The sequence below is a fragment of the Arvicola amphibius genome, chromosome 4, assembly GCF_903992535.2.
Source record: "Arvicola amphibius chromosome 4, mArvAmp1.2, whole genome shotgun sequence".
Taxonomy (NCBI): Eukaryota; Metazoa; Chordata; class Mammalia; order Rodentia; family Cricetidae; genus Arvicola; species Arvicola amphibius.
In genome coordinates this window covers 154,347,675-154,365,637 of record NC_052050.1, presented here as the reverse complement: position 1 = coordinate 154,365,637, position 17,963 = coordinate 154,347,675, and the positions used below count along the sequence as shown (strand labels likewise).

The following is a 17,963-nucleotide window of genomic DNA, read 5'->3' as shown; positions in this document are numbered from 1 at the left end:
TGTCATGACAGAGCCAGGCAGGTAAGCAGCCCTGTGAAGAAAAGGCAGGGCAAGGCTGGGGTGTCCATCATGGTAGCTGTGTGTCCCCCAGACCTGTGCTTCAGTGGGGTGCATGCACCTCAACTTCTCCACCATCACATCCAGATTCTCAGACATGGAGTTAGACCCCTTTGTGCTCTTAAAATTTAATGAGAATTGCAAAAAGCTCGATGTCAAAGATTTGCCAGAGATTTAAAAAATACTAACTCACTTAAGAAAAAAAAAAGGCAAGCCCATTGTGAAGAGGCCTCGGTTCCGTCTTGTTCTGATAACCCTGACTTACGACCTAGTGAACTTGCCTGGTCCTGGGGCTGCTGGGCTCGGGCATATGCAGTGCTCCAATGTATCTGGGCTTGAGCACACCAAACTTAGAGAACTAGGAAGGCAGGTGACCTCAGCATCACTATGAAGATAGTTGGGTTTCCCAGATTCCTGAAGAGCCCTTGAATGTAATGAAATGTGTTTTTTCTTTAAAAACCAAGGACAAATGTCCACGGTGCCAGCCTTTCTGATTGGATCTGCTCCCTAGAACAGTGCACATGGCCTTGTCCCCTTCTAGCACTGCAGAGGAGCAGGCCTCTTCAAAGCCACCTTTGGGCCCCTTGTGCTCAGATGCTGAGAAAGGCTACCGGCACCCAGGTGGCGGCCCCTGTAACAAAAGACAACCCCTTGATACTCAGAAGGCCCAGAAGCATCAAGGACGCTAGTTACCCAGCAAAAGCCTTCACAGGCCCGAGACCCTTTCTCCCTGTGAGAACCTTAAACACTTCTGACCTCTGGCCTTTGAGGATGGCTCCTCATTTCCAGGTCTCCTCCTCACCGTGTGCCACTGCCAAGAAAGACTCTGTGTCAGTGGGTTGAAGTGGGGCTGGTCCCACGAAAGCAGATGTGATGACTTCCAGAGCACGGAAGTGGCCTCCTTCTACTGGAGGGGCATGTGCCAAACCTAGGGTCCTCCATGGTGCCAAGCCTCCCCCAAACGGTCCTACTCCACCGCATTCCATAGTGAGAGGCCTCTGCACATGAGTGCATGGGACACTGGGCCTCGGTGACACCATGCCTTCTGGGGTGATTTGAGGTGATCATTTGCCATCCAGGAAGGTTAAAGTTTAACAGACTTCTGTATGGTGCCCATGCTGTGGAGTGGTTCAGGAAAGTGCACTGTCCTGCTGCCTGTTGGGATGGGAGAAGGTGCCAATGTGGCTTTACAGCCTGAGCATCAAAAGAGTCTGCCCAGCGGCCAAAGACCACAGGCCAGGAACCAAGCGTGAGCACGGCCATGCTGACCGACTTTCCAGTTCCTTCCCTGGCCCTGGGCCTGGCTGTCTCGTGGTTGTTGAAGGTTAGCCCCGTGTGCACCTCTCCAGCTTGAGTGGGGGTGTTGGTCTCTCCATGAGGTCAGACACACTGGCCCCACCCCCACACGCATACACAGCAAGTGTGTTGTAAAGGAAACTCCCGCCGTTCCACACTCTGCCCCAGCTGTGTGGCTCCCACCCCATATCATAGCAGGGATAGTACACCTCGGTCTTTGCATGTTTCCATTCTCTGAATCAGGATCGTTGGGTCTGGACTGAATGCCAGTGCCTTCTCTTCTTAAACCATTCAGGAATGACCCACCCGCCGGTAAACGCTTTGATGAGTTCCCATGGGGCACCATTCAGAACTGGGCTGAGGCAGTGTGACAGCTGTCACACTGTCACAGGGCATTCGACAAGTGCAGTATTTGAGGCTTGGCAACAGCTTGGGAGAGCGGCAGTTGGTGTGGGCTCGGCCGGATGGGAGTGGCGGCATCCGTTACAGGACCTGATCCCCTCCTTCTCTGACTCTCGGCATCAGACATCCTCTAGGGGTTCCAAACCCAGGGCCCATCTGAGGACCTCCAGAGACTGAAGGTGGCCAGGCCACCCCGGGGAGGCAGAGGCCATGGCCTTGCTCATCAGCTGATTGTTTTGCCAGCACTAGGGTGATAGCAAACCCCCACAGCACATGTGGAGAGGTAGGTAGTCCCGGGCAATGCTACCATAGACGTGGACCATGGCGGAGGCAGGTGGTCATCCAGCATGTCAGTAATGAGTAAATGTCTGCTACCACCAGATGTGCAGGTCACCACCGCTGCTTCCCCTGAAGGCAGAGGCCATGTTAGTCCACGTTTTTGGTTTTGTTTTTGTTTTTGTGACTGCCGCTGAGTCAAGAAGTTGTCTTAGGGTTTCTATTGCTGAGAAGAAGCACTGGGACCAATGGCCAAGGTCACTTAGCTCCTGTCAGTCAAGACAGAACTCATGCCCAGGACACTTGACTTCTCTTGGTCAGGACAGAGTCTGCCCTGGGCTGAAGGACTTCTGCTGCATTCTCACCTGTCTGCCGTCCTGGCTCCCTCAGCCATGACCTGAAGAGGAGGCCCACGCCCCAGCCCCCAGTCCCCATCCTCCACCCTCCACATCCCATCCCCTGGGCTCCATTGCCATGCCCTGCTCCCATACGCCTTTGTCCTGACCCTACACACCATTCCCATTGGTCTTCACAGCTGTAGATCACAGCTTGGAGACAGCTGCCCTGGTCACTAGCCATTCCTGCTTGTGGCAAGGAGCTGAACAAAGATACAAGCATCCCAGATTAGATGGACTTTTTTTACAGATGGTAAAACTTTTCCTCCATCCATTGACTCAAAGATGAAGGGTTCAGGAGAGAATCAGCTGCCCAGGGAGCCAAACTGTGCTTGTTGCCCTTGAACAGGCCATGGGGAGACAGCGGGGGCTGCTCCCCTCCAAGTTCCCCTTGTCCAACCCTCTCGGCTTCAGAAACGCCATCCTTAGCTTCTGCTTCTGAACCCTGCAGCTGGGTCCTCACCGTGGAGTCTCAAGCCAGTCATCTTCTCCCTACTCTTCCTTGACACTGACCCTGCAATCACATGAGCATCACTGTGTGTCTTTGGACAAGTTGCCTTACTCAAGCAAGGAGCAGCCTTACCTCCTAAGTGCCTGTAATGGTTAAATTCATTAATAAGAAAGCGCTCGCTGCTATTGCTGCTATGATGAACAGTTTCCTGTACGAACCAGCTGAAGTGTAATTTAATTGCCTGGGACACTGAAGCTCAATGACGCCACCGTTCTCTTGTGTTTTCTTTTCCCCCGTGGGAACAGACTGCTGCAGACCTCAGTGAACAATGGCTTTCCTGGTAGATGTAAGAAAGGACTGGCTTTATAATACTTCAGCTTTCCCTAAGCTGCCTGGTGATAGCCTAGTGGGTGTGTCAGTTTTTCCTAGAAGAGCTGACTACTCTCTGATAGTGAGGGCTGACCTGAGCAGCACAGCCCCCCAACACTGTGTAACTTTAGGGGTCTCTCCCAAATCTGAAGCCGAAGAGTTGGGGATGGGAAATATGAGCACCCAGGGACTTCTCAGACTGCTCCAGTGGTGCTTGGTTGTGTGATGGTTCTGCTTGTGATGTTTATCTTTCCTGAGCGTGGCAGAGAGTTCTGTGGGACAGGCAGAGGTGCTACTCTATGAACCTGGCCCTAGAGATGCCACAGTGGGAGCTGGACCCTGGCGGAGTGGCCGCAGAGGTCAAGTGCTGCCAACTTTCATGTAGCAAAGGAGGCTGCCAGTCATGCCGGCCAGCTACGTCCAGTTGTGGGAGCCTTGATGAGAATGAACAGCATCTCCTGTGAGAGCAAAGCAAGCTTCCCGAGTGCCGTGTTCCTTTAAGGAGTGGTTGCCGGCTTGGAAACCACTGTGCATAGTGACACCCACACACCAGGGCGTGTATCCTTGGGCAGGTGTTTGCCTTGGCAACAGTACAGCCTTTGGAAAGGTGAGAGTTTAACCCCTGACCTTCTGCCACAGGGTCATGCCTAGCGTGGGGTGAGCAACACAGCACATGCCACATGCGTTCATGCGAAGTTGGTGGAGTCCCCGCCTTGCACTAATGAGTTCCACGTTGGTTCCCACACACTGAACCGAAAACTGTGGGCTAGTATTGAAGATACCTGGGGGAGGCAGAGCCAGGGACGACACCCTGGGTGCTGTAATCTTCTGTACCTGTCTGTAACTGTGTTACTAACATCAATGGCTTCTAGCCTGTGCTGGCCTGGTTCTCTGCTGAGTGAATCTGAGGGGCAAACCTCTTGCCCTCAAGGTGCTTTCCCTACCAACGCTCACGCTCCATCTTTACTGTGGGCCTCAGTTTTAAAGCTTTTGAGAACTTGCTTTCTAAGATCAAGGGGACAAGGATGGTTAGTGGCACTGGATTCAGTTGCTCTGTGTGCGTGTGCGTGCATGCGTGTGCGTGTGTGTGTGTTTGTGTGTGATGTAAATACTTAAAAATCAACAAAATGACTAATTAAAAAAAACATTGGGGTCTTAAGAATGTAAGAATTCTGCCAATTCTGGCCAGTAGCTCTCAGCACGTGTCACAGGTCCGCCCTCGGTCCCAGCGAGTGACTGAAGTACTGCTGGCTGGCATTGTGGCTTCACACAGACCTGCCATCCTGAGACTGTCACTTCAAGCGTCACTTTACAGAATTTAAGTTTTATTCTGCCCAGTTGCCTTTCTCGTGTCCCCTTCTGTGAATACAGCCATGTCTGTGGTTGGAGGTTCTCGGAGGGGCTTGATGGGACCGATCTCCCACCGGATGACTGGTGGTGTAATCCCATTCGACCTTCAACCCTGGACTTTGAAAAGAAGCATTATGTTTGATTGACAGTGCGCAAAAGCCCTTGGGGATGGGCTTTTTGTTGGCTATAAATAAAAGGGGATAATTAGCAAATAACAGACTTTACTGTGTGACCTTAAGGCGTCCCTCCCTGCAGCAGCAGCAGCCAGGGCAGGGAGTCCTTTCTTCTGCTTTGTCCCCTTGACGGAGTCATCAGCAAAGCAAAGACAGCTTTCTCACCCAAACCCACAGCTCCGACTTCACAGCAGCACCTTCCCTACACAGGGTGCCCTCCAGTGCCAGGTTTAACCCACCTTGTCCTAAGGTGCTCATGTCACTGTCCCTTTCTCTGGCCTTGGGTGGCAGAGGCAGGGCTCAGAATGCCCCCCATCCCGTGGTCGGAACTGCCTGAGGTTGAGTAGGGATCTCACCACCTGGTGCCCTTAGAGAAGCCTGCTAGAGTTAGGACAGCTTGAGTCGGTTTGTAAGGATTTTTGCTTCAGCCGTCTAATTTTGTAGAACAGAAAAAGTATCTAGAGACCAAAGAATGGCCCTTCCTCTGTGGACTCAGATACCCAGAGTCCAGGATCTGGCAGCAGCTTTGTGTGCATTTAACTGAGCAGTTGAGGCCTTTGGAGCTCAGTCCAAACTGAGCGGGACTGAGATGGCAATCGTCACGTGTCTCTATAAGGTGGTGGCCCCTTCACCCCTAGAAAGGCCATACCAGCGCACCCCACCCAGGCTGCGCTTCAAGAGCCAGGACACCTGCCTTCTTTCCTTACTTCCTGTGTCCTGACATAGGAATTTGGGGTGTGGGAAGCAGTGCTGTGGAGCTGGGGAGGGTTTGGACTCAGGCTGTCTATTGTCCCTGTGTCCCGAAGCCCCTCCTAACTGCCTGTCTAACTCTGGCAGGGTCATGGCCAGGGTCTCTCGATGGGGGTGCTGTCTGTACCTCCTTGTGCTCACACAGAGGAGCTCTGTGAAAGCTGGCCTGTCTGGCTTCTGACTGAGGGAGGGGGTGACCTGCTTCCTGCCCAGGTCCCCTTCCGGGACACTGCCTCCTGTTAACCAGCCTCAGCAGGACAATTCGCTATACTTTTCCCACCTCTGGTCTATAAATTAGACTGGCTGAAGAGATTGAAAAAGCTTGCCTCTCAAGGCACAGACTCACCCATCCTTCTTCAGTTGCAGAAACATCAAAAAGAATAAAAGATTATAATGCAGGGGAAAATGTCACCAGCCCGCTGAGCTCTAGGGCATGGGATGGTAAAGACCAAACTCCAGTATTGGCTGTGCAGTGCTTACGGTCACCTGTAGGGTCCTTATGGGCTTCCTGGTGACCATGCACCACACACACACACACACACACACACACACACACACACACTCTATTTAGATTATGTAATATTATGTCTGTGTACATGTCACATGTGTGTGCATGTATGTGCGAGGACATGTGCCGATTGGTGCACATGCCTGTGGGAACCAGGGGACCTCAGTTGAAGTGTCTCAGGTTCCCGCACCTTTTTCCTGTTGTTTATTTCGAGACGGTCACTCATTAGCCTGGAACTTGCCAAATAGACTAGACTGGCTCGTCAGTACGCCCCATGACCTGCCTGTCTCTGCCTCCCCAGCGCCAGGATCACAAGGTCACATCAACAGGCCTGGCTTTTTTCACAGGGGTTCTGGAGATTAGACTCAAATCCTTGTATTTTCAAGGCAAGCACTAAGCAACCAGTCCCAGCTGTGGTATGAGCTTAAGGAAGGATGAAGTCCAGGTATCATGGCCTCTTCAGCTATGGGCGTGGTGGGGGCATGTGGTGGCTGTCAGACCACCCGCAAGATGGGTACCTCTTGGGGAGCTGTGCCAAGACCCAGGCTGGATGTGCATCAACAATACATTTAGGCCAGTCCCTGGAGAGAGGCGAGAGGGTGACCCCAAGTGCAGCTCAGCCATATGTAAGCCCCAGCCCTGCCCAGGGAAGCATCTCTATCAGGTGGTCAAGGCATGGAACAGAGCCTGTGAGGTGGGCTGAGTTCACATTGGAACCTTCCCATCTGGGAAGGTGTCTCCCGGGGACAGTATCATTTACAGACTCATGGAATATAGTTGGGGGATTCTGCTGGACTAGCCATCCAGGGCCTTGGCGTTGGTTTTTTGTTTTTTTTTTCCCCTTTGGACCAGGTGCAGCCTAGAATTTCAAAGGCCCAGGTCTGTGGTCCTTTGGTAGAGGACCCTAGGGTCATGGCAAGGTCCCAGGGAGCTTTGACTGGCTCAGGGATCAACTCATCACTGGTTTGGGAGACCGTTGTATGCTTCAGGTGCATGGTAGCACCAGGGGCAGGCAGGCAAGGACCCTGCACATCTGACAATTTGTAGTGGCCGTAGGTCTGTGATGATGGCAGGTATCCCTGTTAGCCAGCAACAGGTGAGAGCCCTGAGGTGCCTGCACCTCTGCCAAAGAAGGGGAGGAGACACTTTGTTTACCTGTGAATTGTGAATCAGGTTCTGCCCTCCTCCCTTGGTGCCTCCCCCCCTCTCTCTTTCTCTCTCTCTCTTTCTTTCTCTCTCTCTCTTACTCTTCCTCCCTCTCTCCCTCCTACCTCTCTCTTTCCTCCATCACTCCCTCCCTCCATATTCCCCTTCTTTCCTCTTTTCTTCTGTGACTCTTAGACACATTTTAAAAACTAATGTGAACCACTCAGCACATAGCATTTGTGCAAGAAACAAAGGCTTGCTCTGCTCACTGGAAACCAAAATGCCTTTTTCCAGCCACGTGACCACGGCTCCCTAGGTGTTTGTAGCTTGTGCCAGAGGCTCCTGTGGGAGGGCTGTTCCCAGGGCCCCAGTGAGTGAGAGGCCAGGTCTCCTCGCAGTGACAGTGCTTCTTCTCTTCCTGCAGATGAAATCATGCACCAGGACATCGTCCCGCTCTGTGCCGCTGACATCCAGGAGCAGCTGAAGAAGCGCTTTGCCTACCTGTCTGGTGAGTTCCGGAAGCCTGGGCCTGGCCAGGGTTGGAAAAGGGACAGTCTCCAGGGCTGCTGCCCACCCTGGATCCGTTGGTGCTTCGTTGTTGTCTGTGAAGTGTCTGGCGGTGGGGAGGAGGTGGCAGGGTCATTTGTGTTCTGTTGTTCATCAAGAAAAGAGGTGTAGGCCGGGCGGTGGTGGCGCACGCCTTTAATCCCAGCACTCGGGAGGCAGAGGCAGGTGGATCTCTGTGAGTTCGAGGCCAGCCTGGTCTACAAGAGCTAGTTCCAGGACAGGCTCTAAAGCTGCAGAGAAACCCTGTCTCGAAAAACCAAAAAAAAAAAAAAAAGAAAAGAGGTGTATTTAGCTCACAGATTTGAGGGTCCAGGGCTGAGGGATGCATCTGGGGTGATCTTGCTGGCAGAATCCCGGGGCCGTGCAAGTTATCACATGGTGAGAGGTAGGGTACATGAATGTATGCAAACATGTTCATGTGTGTCTGTGTCCTTAAGTCTCTCTTTATAAAGCCACTAGACTCAGTCAAGGGTCCCCAGCATGATAGCAAATCCTAGTCACTTCCCAAAGGTCCCTCTATGACCTACAGTTGGATTATTTCTGCCTCACGGAACATCACAGATTGAACACAGATTGAGCACAGGAAGGTTAAAGAGACACTCCTAAATGTGCCCTGGCTATCAGGCTGCTGAGCAGCTGTCAGATCTAGATAGAGCTGGGTGAGCTGGGAGCTCCTGGCCTGGGATTCCTGGAGCTTGGTCCTTCCATGAGTGAGCGGGTGCTAGTCCCGCTGGCCACGTGCTCTGTGATCAGCGCCGGGGGATCCTATGGTGCCCTGTGATCAGGGCCGGGGGATCCTATGGTGCCTTCTGTGATCAGGGCCGGGGGATCCTATGGTGCCTTCTGTGATCAGGGCTGGGGGATCCTATGGTGCCCTGTGATCAGGGCTGGGGGATCTCCCCCTAGGCCCCTTCCTTGGTACTGCCATTGCCTCTTCCTAGGCTCTACAGAAGCAATGGCCCTGAACCTGACCAAGCTGAAAACGGAGGGACATGTCTGTCCCCCCTTGTACAGCAGCTAGTGCATGCCCACCCCTGTGACAACTCTCGTGTCGAAGTTCCAGACGCTGATGGAAAGGGTGCCCTCAGCATGTGGACACTGCCCTCCAGCCTAGATGTGTCTGTTGACAAGACCAATTAAGAGCCTTCCTCCAGATCCCAGGTCAGCTCAGGGTATCTGCTCTAGTAAGTCTGGAACCCCACACCCCTGAAATGGCCCCTAACATTCTCACCTCCTCGGCTTCTTCTCCCTTGTCACCACCCTAACATGGCTCCAGACTTAGCTATATGAATGCCCTACCAACCTCGGGTCATTGGCCTTAACCTTAACTATGAACTGCCCATATGTCCCCTTGTGGGGGTCTAAGGTACTTAAGGGTAAGATCCTGGGAGCCCCATTGCATGCTCACGTCTCCACAGCCTGGGAGCTCAAGGTTACTTAGTCAATGAAGTTAATGCCAGGTCTCACCAGCTAAGGTCCCTTGCTGAACCTGGCCTCCTCTGCCATGGCCTCAGAGACTGGCTCCTGCTCAGAGAGGCTGAGGAGCTGTGGTTATCTGCCCAGCTGCAAAGGTGCAGAGCCACTCATGGGGATGAGTGTATGGGTCTAGGAGTTGACAGAAGCCCCTGCTGGGTCCAGGAGGACCAGGAGGAGCAACATTGCTGCAACCTGAGGAGGCCTGGGAGAGCTCGCAGCTCACGTGAGTCGGCCCACAGACATGTTTTTGACCTGAGTCTTGGAGGACCCGCCAAGCCAAGCTGGCATCTGTGAGCTGATAAATGGTGGTGTCCTTTGTGCCCAAGTGTGGCGAATCTGCTCTAAATGTTCAAATATGACACTTGACTGTCTACAACTGTTCTCCAAGCCAGGCCAACTGTATTTCTGTCACCATTAATGGAGACTCACACCCGAGACATTTTGCAGACTTAGGCAGGCGCCTCCATCATCCTCTTGTTCCCACGCCCCGTTCACCAGAAGACCCAGGTGTCCCACCTGAGGATCTACCTGGGCCGCATCTGTGCTTTGGAAAACCCCTGTCCTACTGCCTGTTCATTTCCATCCTCTGGAAGGCACAGCTTAAAACCACCCTGGATTGTTCTCCGATATGCTACACTGTTTTATGAATATGATGGAAAGACAAGATCGTCAGCTAGGAACTTCAGTGCCTATGGTGTAGGATTCTATACTTTATCCTCTGCTCTGCTATAGACCAAAATTAGGCTGGCAAAGAACTCATTCTTAATTACATGAGTCCATGTTCTTTGTTACCAAGCAGGCCTTTCACTTGACCCCTTGGTGTGGCCATCCCTTAAAATGGTTGGCACTCAGCAAGCACATTGAGATGAAGATGCATCAACAGATTCATCTAGTGCTGGGGACCATCCAGTCTGGGGCAGGATGCCCCTCCAACCCTCCAGCTGAATGTGCAGAGATTGCTCTGCCTGGCAGAGCAGCTACCTCCTGGGTGGCCCGCTGATGCTGGGGTCCCATGGGCTTCACGGCTTCTGCCCCCCTCTGCTGGTGCCTTACTTTCCCAGTATTCACAGCCATGTCTTCCCCATGGTAGCTTTAATGGCAGAATTGCAGCTGGCCTGAAGTTCTCTCTATTAGGCTGCCCTGGGTCCTGTGCAGTGTTCCAGGGACCTAAAACACCCTCTCCACTCAATGACTGAGTTTGCAGCAGGCTCCCTTGGGGCATCTCCTCCTTCTGATTCCACAGTCAGCCCCGGGCCAGTCTCTGCTCTTGAGAATCACCCTGAAGAGAAACAGAAGTGGACAGCTGCCCAGGAGTCCACTCAGAGAACATCAAGTGGGCACAACCAGCGCAGCTCCTGGAAGGCAGACGAGCAGGATCACGCTCAGTGGCTCCTGCTCAGCGCTTTGAGAGGCCACAGTCGGTCACGCTCATCGGCTTCTGTACAGCACTTCAAGAAACCACAGTCATGTGGCATCTGAGCTAGCAGGATGCTGCTTTGGCCTCCATGAATGTACCCCACATCCACATGTTGGGGCCCGACCCTACTGAGGATGTGTCAGGAGACACTCTGACAATGGTGCAGCAAGTAGGGGCACCCTCACCAAATACTGAGGACTTCTAGCCCCCAGAGTTCTGAGGAGGAAGCTTCTGTTGTTTATAAGCCACGAGTTGCTGTTTTGTTTTAGCACACCAAATAGACGAAAACCTGTAAAAACAAACAAACAAACAAACAAACCTTTAAATCAGTGTGTAAAATCCTTTGTACTCACAAAGCCTTCTATCAACTTATGATTCCCTGATTTTTGTAAATGAATATCCAGCTTCAGAGGAACACCTTCATCCTTTTCATGAAATTCTATGTCTTTTAAGTTCTTTTTTAGGTTTTGAAATTTTAATCACACCATATCCCCTTCCCTTTCCTCCTCCACCCTCCCATGCACGTACGTCCCTTGCTCTTTCCTTTAGTTGTTGTAACAAACATGCATATGTGTTCCTAAATATATACATGCAGCCTTCTCAGCCTGTATGATGTTACTTGTATGTGTATGATCTCCAGGCTGACTGCTTGGCATTAGATAATCAGCTGGAGTGGGGACTCCATCCTGGAGAAGACAATATGTCTCTGACTCTCAGCACTCCCCAGTTGCCTATAGTCCATGGTTGAGGCCCCATGAGCTTCCCCTCTTCTATGTTACAGTGTCCATTGATATCACCATTGTTTGGGCCTTGTTTAGGCAGCCAGGTTGATGAGACCTCATGGGTACAGCCTTTCTGACATCTCTAAGAGACAGAATATCACAGGAAATTTTGGGGTATTTTTTGGCTATTGCAGTCTTCCCACCCCCTTTTCACATTGACCCCAGGCCGTAAGTGCAGGAGCTGTGTTGTAGACGTATCAGCTGGCACTAGGCACCACACCCTCTCCTGGTCTCTGCACTTTGATCAACTGTGGTGTTCTGTAATGGTCTCTGCTGCAAAGAGAAGTTTCTTTGGTAGGGGTGAGAACTATACTTATTTGTGGGTACAAGAATGAATGTTTAGAATGCAATTAGGAATTATGCTTGTTTAGTAAAGTGGGGTTGTAAGTTATCCTCCAAGGTCCATGGCTTTACTAGCCACGGGTTGTTGGCTAGGTTTCCAGACCAGGCTTGGTTTCTCTCTTGTTGAGTGACCTACGTTCTCGTAGAGAGCTGTTGGTTACCTCCCGGGTATGCATGCCATTCTTCCACCGTCAGGTTACAGGCGTCATACATGGGTAGGACTGTTGGTCTCTACCCTCCTTTGGAAGCTGGCATTCTGTCTTCCCGTACCATGAGAGCTGGCCCTCAGGGAGGAAGCTTCAGGTCATATCCCTGCTCGGGTCCTCTGGGTCCTGTGTCTGAGGTGCGTGGCATCTCCAAAAAAAAAAAAGGGCTGACCTTCCACCTCTAGGGGCAACCAAAGACAACAGCAACAGCTTCTAATGTTTTGAGAATCCTTTGAACAACCTTGACCAACAACTCAAAAGGGAGTTTCATGCCTGATGTTGGTGTTTTGTTAGATAGCTGTAGCTCTTGGGGATGTGATGTAAATGTATCCATTGGGGGCCGGGCTCCCCGCGATCCATTGATCTCTGCATTGTGTCCAGCTGGGGTGTTCTGTGATGGTCTCCATTTGCCATAAAGACACGCTTTTTTGATGAGGGTTAATTAGGACACCCAGCGTCCCTGAAGAATCTCTGTCGCTCTGTGGAAGGCTCTGCTGAATATCTGCCCTTTTCCTCCCCAGGTGGGCGGGGACAAGACGGAAGCCCGGTCATCACCTTCCCTGACTACCCGGCCTTCAGTGAGATCCCAGACAAGGAGTTCCAGAATGTCATGACCTATCTCACCAGCATCCCCAGGTAGGGGCTGCTGAAGCCAGAGCCGGTTCTGTACTATTGACTGCTTGATTGGGACTCCAGGAGGCTGGGACAGGGTGAGACTTTGTCCCACAAAGGAGCCGCAGGTCAGAGTCCACTGTTACAGACTTTGGGCCTGTCCTCTTCCCATGGACTACATTTGATCCCAAGTTCAAGTCCAGCCTGAGCTACTAGTGAGACCTGTTCCAAGAAAGCAAGATATAATCACTTTTCTCTTTTAAAAATGTCTCCAGTCGTTGTCTATTCTGGGCTCAGAGACCCACAGGGAGTCTTTCTCTCCATCCCTGGGAACTCCATGTGGTCATGTCTGTGGAGGAAGACCCTCTGCATCTGAGGCTCAGTGTGTCCCAGAGCCTGGCCACCGTGCCAGTCTGGCCATTAGTCCCAAAGAGGTCACCAGCCTACAAGAGAGATGTGGTCCCTGCGGCAACTGCTGGAAACCAAAAATCAGACGTAGCTGCAGCCACTTCTGTGTGGTTGGTGGTCATAGTAGCCAAGATATCTTCGAGGAACAGAACCCATAGAATGAATATCTATTAAAGGGAAATTTCTTAGATTGGTTCACACACTGTGGTCTAGGTAGTCTAATAATGGCAGTCTGGCATCAGAGAGGCCTAGAACTCATGAGGCTGCATGTGTCCACAGTTCCCAGTCTGGGGCTGAGGGACCGGAGGATTCCTAGAGAGCTGTTCTTCGGTCTGTCACAGAGCTGATGGAGAGGCTAGGGAAGCTGCTGTGTTTCGTCTGAGACTTGCTCAGACATCCAAGCGGAGGTGGCAGGTCCAGACTGACCCGTTTTACGTTTGGAGCCCAGAGCAAGGGCCTGGCTAGGAGTGGTGTGAGCTGGTGGGTAGGGCTGATAGTGGGTAACACGGGAGGCATTAAAACGGAGCTCCCATGTGTCCTCAGAAGAGGAAGAAAATATCTGTGCCAAGGGATATAGGACTGAGACAGGAAGTAGAGGTGAGCCTGAGCTGGACCTGAGAAGCAGGAACCAGCAGACACGGTGGCTGTGGATGGTTCACCGGTGTCTAGGTCAGCACTGTGCTGTCCCTGTCATTAGCACTCCCTCCGTTGTCCCTTCTGGTCATCAGCAGTTAACTCCACTCCTCCTGTCCCCTCTGTGATTGTCAGCTCATCCAAGCATGTTAGGATTCTGCCGAGGACAGTTTGGGAGGGTTGAGCAAGTTTGACAGGATATAGAACAGAGGGTAACTGGAAACAGCCCCTGCTTAGCTTGCCCATGGGACCACAGAGGCAGCCTGGGTGACAGGAGTGGGAAACATACAGGTAGGAGAGGGACCCGGATGTGCTGTTGAACGTGGCCCAATGGAGAGGAAGAGGGAGCAGACAGTGGAGCATCCTCCTCATCCTAGCCTGGTGTACGTTTCTTCCTCGAGGCTGAGCTACTGCTAGCTGAGCCCACCTGTAGATCCTCCTGCGGAGTTCACAGGGCTTGAGTGTTGGTCATTCTACTCCGCCACAGACTCACGATCCTGGAGTTGGCCTCACTCACCCCACACTAGCCAAGGTAATCCTCTAATTTCCCTGACCACCTCCAGGTTCATGTAAGGCCACCAAGGTTTTGTGCAGACATCACCCATATGCACATGCACATACACGTGCACGCACACACACACACATGTAGTGAGGAGCTGCGGGCAGGGCTGCTTTTCATCCCACCCAAATCCCGCATGGTTAGTTTTATACCCGAAATAACAACACACAAATTGTATTCTTTTAAACACTGCCTGACCCATTAGTTTCAGCCTCTTACTCACATCTTGATTAACCCATATCTAATAATGTATGTAACACCACGAATGGTGTCTTACCGGGAAAGATTCAGCACGTCTGACCTGGTGGCTAGCTTCATCGCATCTCTCTCCCTGAGGAGAGGCACTGCAGTCTCACTTAGGAGAGGCGTGGCATCTGACTGAGCCATCTACCTCACTTCCTTCTTCCTGTTCTGTCTACTCCACCCACCTAAGGGCTGGCCAAGGCAGTTTCTTTATTAAAACAGAAGACCCTCCCACATCACACACACACACACAATCGTGCATTCTCACAGTCACACATGTACACACATACAGGCTAGCATGCTTGCTTACCCATGTGCTTGTACACTTATACATTAACATACTCACAAATGAATGCATACATGCTCATACATATGCAGGGGTTCACACCTGTGCTCCCACATGCACACTCTCACATGCACACTCTCACATGCACACACACTTCTGTGTGTTTCCAACAAGTTCACATATACATGCTCATACACACTTATGCATGTTCTTGCTTATATGCTCATCCTTATATACATTATATACATGTTCACATACATGTTTACATAGGTGCATTTCCATGTTTGCACATGTACACATCCTACCATGTGGGGAAGCAAAGCAAATCAGGTCGAGTTGTAAGTTTTAAGAATATTCAAGGGATCCCAGCAGCGTTCCTACCATAAACTCAGCACTCAGAAGGCTGAGGCAGGAAGACCACGAGTTTGAGAGCTGCCTGGTTTACATACGAGACTCCAGAGGGATGGGGCAGATGGCAAAGAGGGAGTAAAAACAAAAGAAAAAAAAACTGAATATTGAAAGGAAGGAAGAAATCATACCAGGATTGCTGCCCCTGGGAATAATATTGATCAGAGAAAAATCCCATCTCTGGTGGCCACAGTGTGGGTTCTCTTTGCTGTAGCTGCCACTGGCTCCTTGGGAATTCTGCTGCCATGGTTTGTGGGTATTTCTGTGGGGCCAGTGTCCTCTGGCAAGGATATCTAGTGACCTGTGTGGAAAGGGGGCTGGCGGAGTTCCCAGGTGCCTTTGCTCTCAGGAGCAGGCTGCTCACGGACCACAGATGGGCAGCCTTGCCTCATCAGCAGACTGGAAGCTGGTGGCTGTGAACCTCCACTTGAGAAGTTGCTAAGGCACACAGGTACAGCGCAAATTCAAAGCGATGTGCCCAGGGCGTTTGCTCTTAAGCAGGTCATAAATCACCTGGAGGCAATTTTCACTCAGGGCTGGGAGCAGCCAGAGGGTATTGGATCCCCTTCCCCTGTAGCACACTGAACCTCCATTTGCAAAGCTCCTCCACTCACACAGGCTGGCAGACAGGTACTTCTCTCCCAGCTGCCTTTGGGGATGAGGAGTCGGCGTGCACTTCCGCGTGTACACACCATACATGCACTGAAACATGCAGGTAGAAATGAACAAGGCATATGTGCACAGACGTGAACACACATACATGCTCACTGAAATGATACACAGCTTGTGAGGATGTATGAGGTGGAACGCAAGGGTCAGAAGCACACCTGAGAGCCTCAAGTTCCGTCAGCTGTGTGGATGCTGTCTCTAGAACGCCTGTGTCGCCCTCCCTTGCTGCCCACTCATGCAGGCCCCAGAGCAGACAGCTGCGTGGCCCCGAGACAGCCTTATTCCTGCTATGAATTCAGATGGGAGTTTCCATGACTGTGTGAGTGTGCAGGTAGAGCGTGTGTGCATCCATGCATGTGCCTGACCACAGCCGTGCCTGTGTTACATGTGCAACTTCTGCTTCTGCTTCTGCTTCCTCCCTCACCCCCCGCCGCCGCCCACTGGAGCCACAGATAAGGGTTGGTTAACCTCAGGACTGCTCCCTTCCATGTGTGCTGGGCAGCATGGTGTCCTTTTCATTGGTGCCCATAGTGCACCTGCTTGTCAGCAGGGGGCTTTGGAGCCTGTGCGTTCATGGCTGAGGCCCTGCTGCGGTGAAGACCATTGCTAGATGAGAAGGTTCTCGTATTCTGTCTCTTGTTGATGACGGCGCCTACGTTTCTACCCAGGTGATGCTCCCTTGAGCCTTATGGACCCAAGTCTGCTCCTCTGCCTTAGTTAGGGTCTGCTGCTGTGACAAAACACCATCATCAAAAGCAGCTTGGGCTAGCCTGGTCTACAGAGTGAGTTCCAGGACAGGCTCCAAAGCTACATGTCTCAAAACAAAACAAAACAGGTTGGGGAGGAAAGGCTTTATTTTACAATTAAAGGAAATCAGGACAAGAACTCAAACGGCAGGAACCTGGAAGCAGGAGCTGATGCAGAGGCCATGGAGGGGTGCTGTTTACATGGCTTGCTCAGCCTTCTTTCTTATAGAACCTAGGACCACCAGTCCAGGGATGGTCCCACCTACAATTTACTGGGCCCTCCCTCCCCCATCAATCACTAAGAAAATATCACGCAGCCCGGACTGTAGCCCGATTTTATGGTGGACTTTCTCAAGTGAGAGTCCCTCTTCCCAAATGACTGTAGTTTGTGTCGCACAGACAAAAATCTAGCCAGGACATCCTCCTTGCTGTGGTGTCAGTGTAATGCTTACCTCAGTGCTCGCAGTATGTGGCTTCCAGGCCACGAGGACTGTGGAGAGTCAGGGCCACTTCACTCTCGCGTGGATGAGCCTACCATCCCTTCTCGGAGCTCTCACAGAGGGCTCTAGACTCAGCTTCTTACACCAGCTACATTTACAAAGAAGTCTGGCGCTTTGAGCACTGGGGGCCTCTGAGGCTTCCCAGAGTCCCTGCAACTTCTGCCCTTGAACGCTCATACTGCAGTGACCTTCTCATGAGGTCCTGTCCCTACGTCTTCCTGGGTCACATTCTCCTGACCCCACCAGAGGCCACCTCCTCTTAATCGTTTGTTAATTATCTTTCTCTGTGGCTGTCACCCAGTATGATAGCCACTGACCACATGCGGCCACTTAAATTTAAAATGAATGAAAACAGTTGTTTCTGCTCACACATAGCTATGGACTCAAGGCCAAGGCCAGTGGTTCTCCTGCTCACTTGTCCCAGAAGAGGGACAGCAGCCATCACCCTGCTAGAGGCTGTGTCACTGTCCCGTAAGGAGGCTCTGGGTTGCCGTCCCTCAGAACCTTCCTCATCCCTGTCGCACACCGCCCTTAGCTGGCTGTCCAGGGAGCTGCCGATGGCTGAGAGGAAGCCGATACACCGGAATGCTACTCGTTAGAACTCTCGGTCCAGGGTAGAAAAGAGTTGCCTGAGGGGGGAGTCTTGGCAGCCCTCAGGGAGGAGACTAAAAATGCCTACAGCCACAATGGAGACAATGATTGGCGGCTCCCCCACTACTACACACACACCACACACACACACACACACACACACACACACACACACACACACGTGCGCACGCGCGCGCGCACACACCAATGATTTCTCTGTGAGGTATGATGAGCTCTGGTTCTGACCAGCTCAGATCTCCAAAGTTCGGCAGAGATCATAGAGGCCTTCTGTGGAGAGACCATGGGTTCTGGGAGGCTGAGGGAAAGGAGAGGGCAGGGGCTGCT

At 51.9% G+C, this 17,963-nt stretch overlaps 1 protein-coding gene across 10 annotated transcripts in view; it reads left to right on the top strand.

The window, feature by feature from the left end:
* The window catches only part of Mcf2l (MCF.2 cell line derived transforming sequence like), a 143,943-nt gene that overhangs the window by 82,562 nt on the left and 43,418 nt on the right, over nt 1-17,963 (top strand). For all 10 annotated transcript variants that reach the window (XM_042054826.1, XM_038324916.1, XM_042054827.1 and 7 more), the window contains 2 exons: nt 7,598-7,681; nt 12,485-12,599. In XM_042054826.1, coding sequence (XP_041910760.1) covers nt 7,598-7,681; nt 12,485-12,599 — 199 coding nt within the window. The remainder of the gene's footprint in view (nt 1-7,597; nt 7,682-12,484; nt 12,600-17,963) is intronic.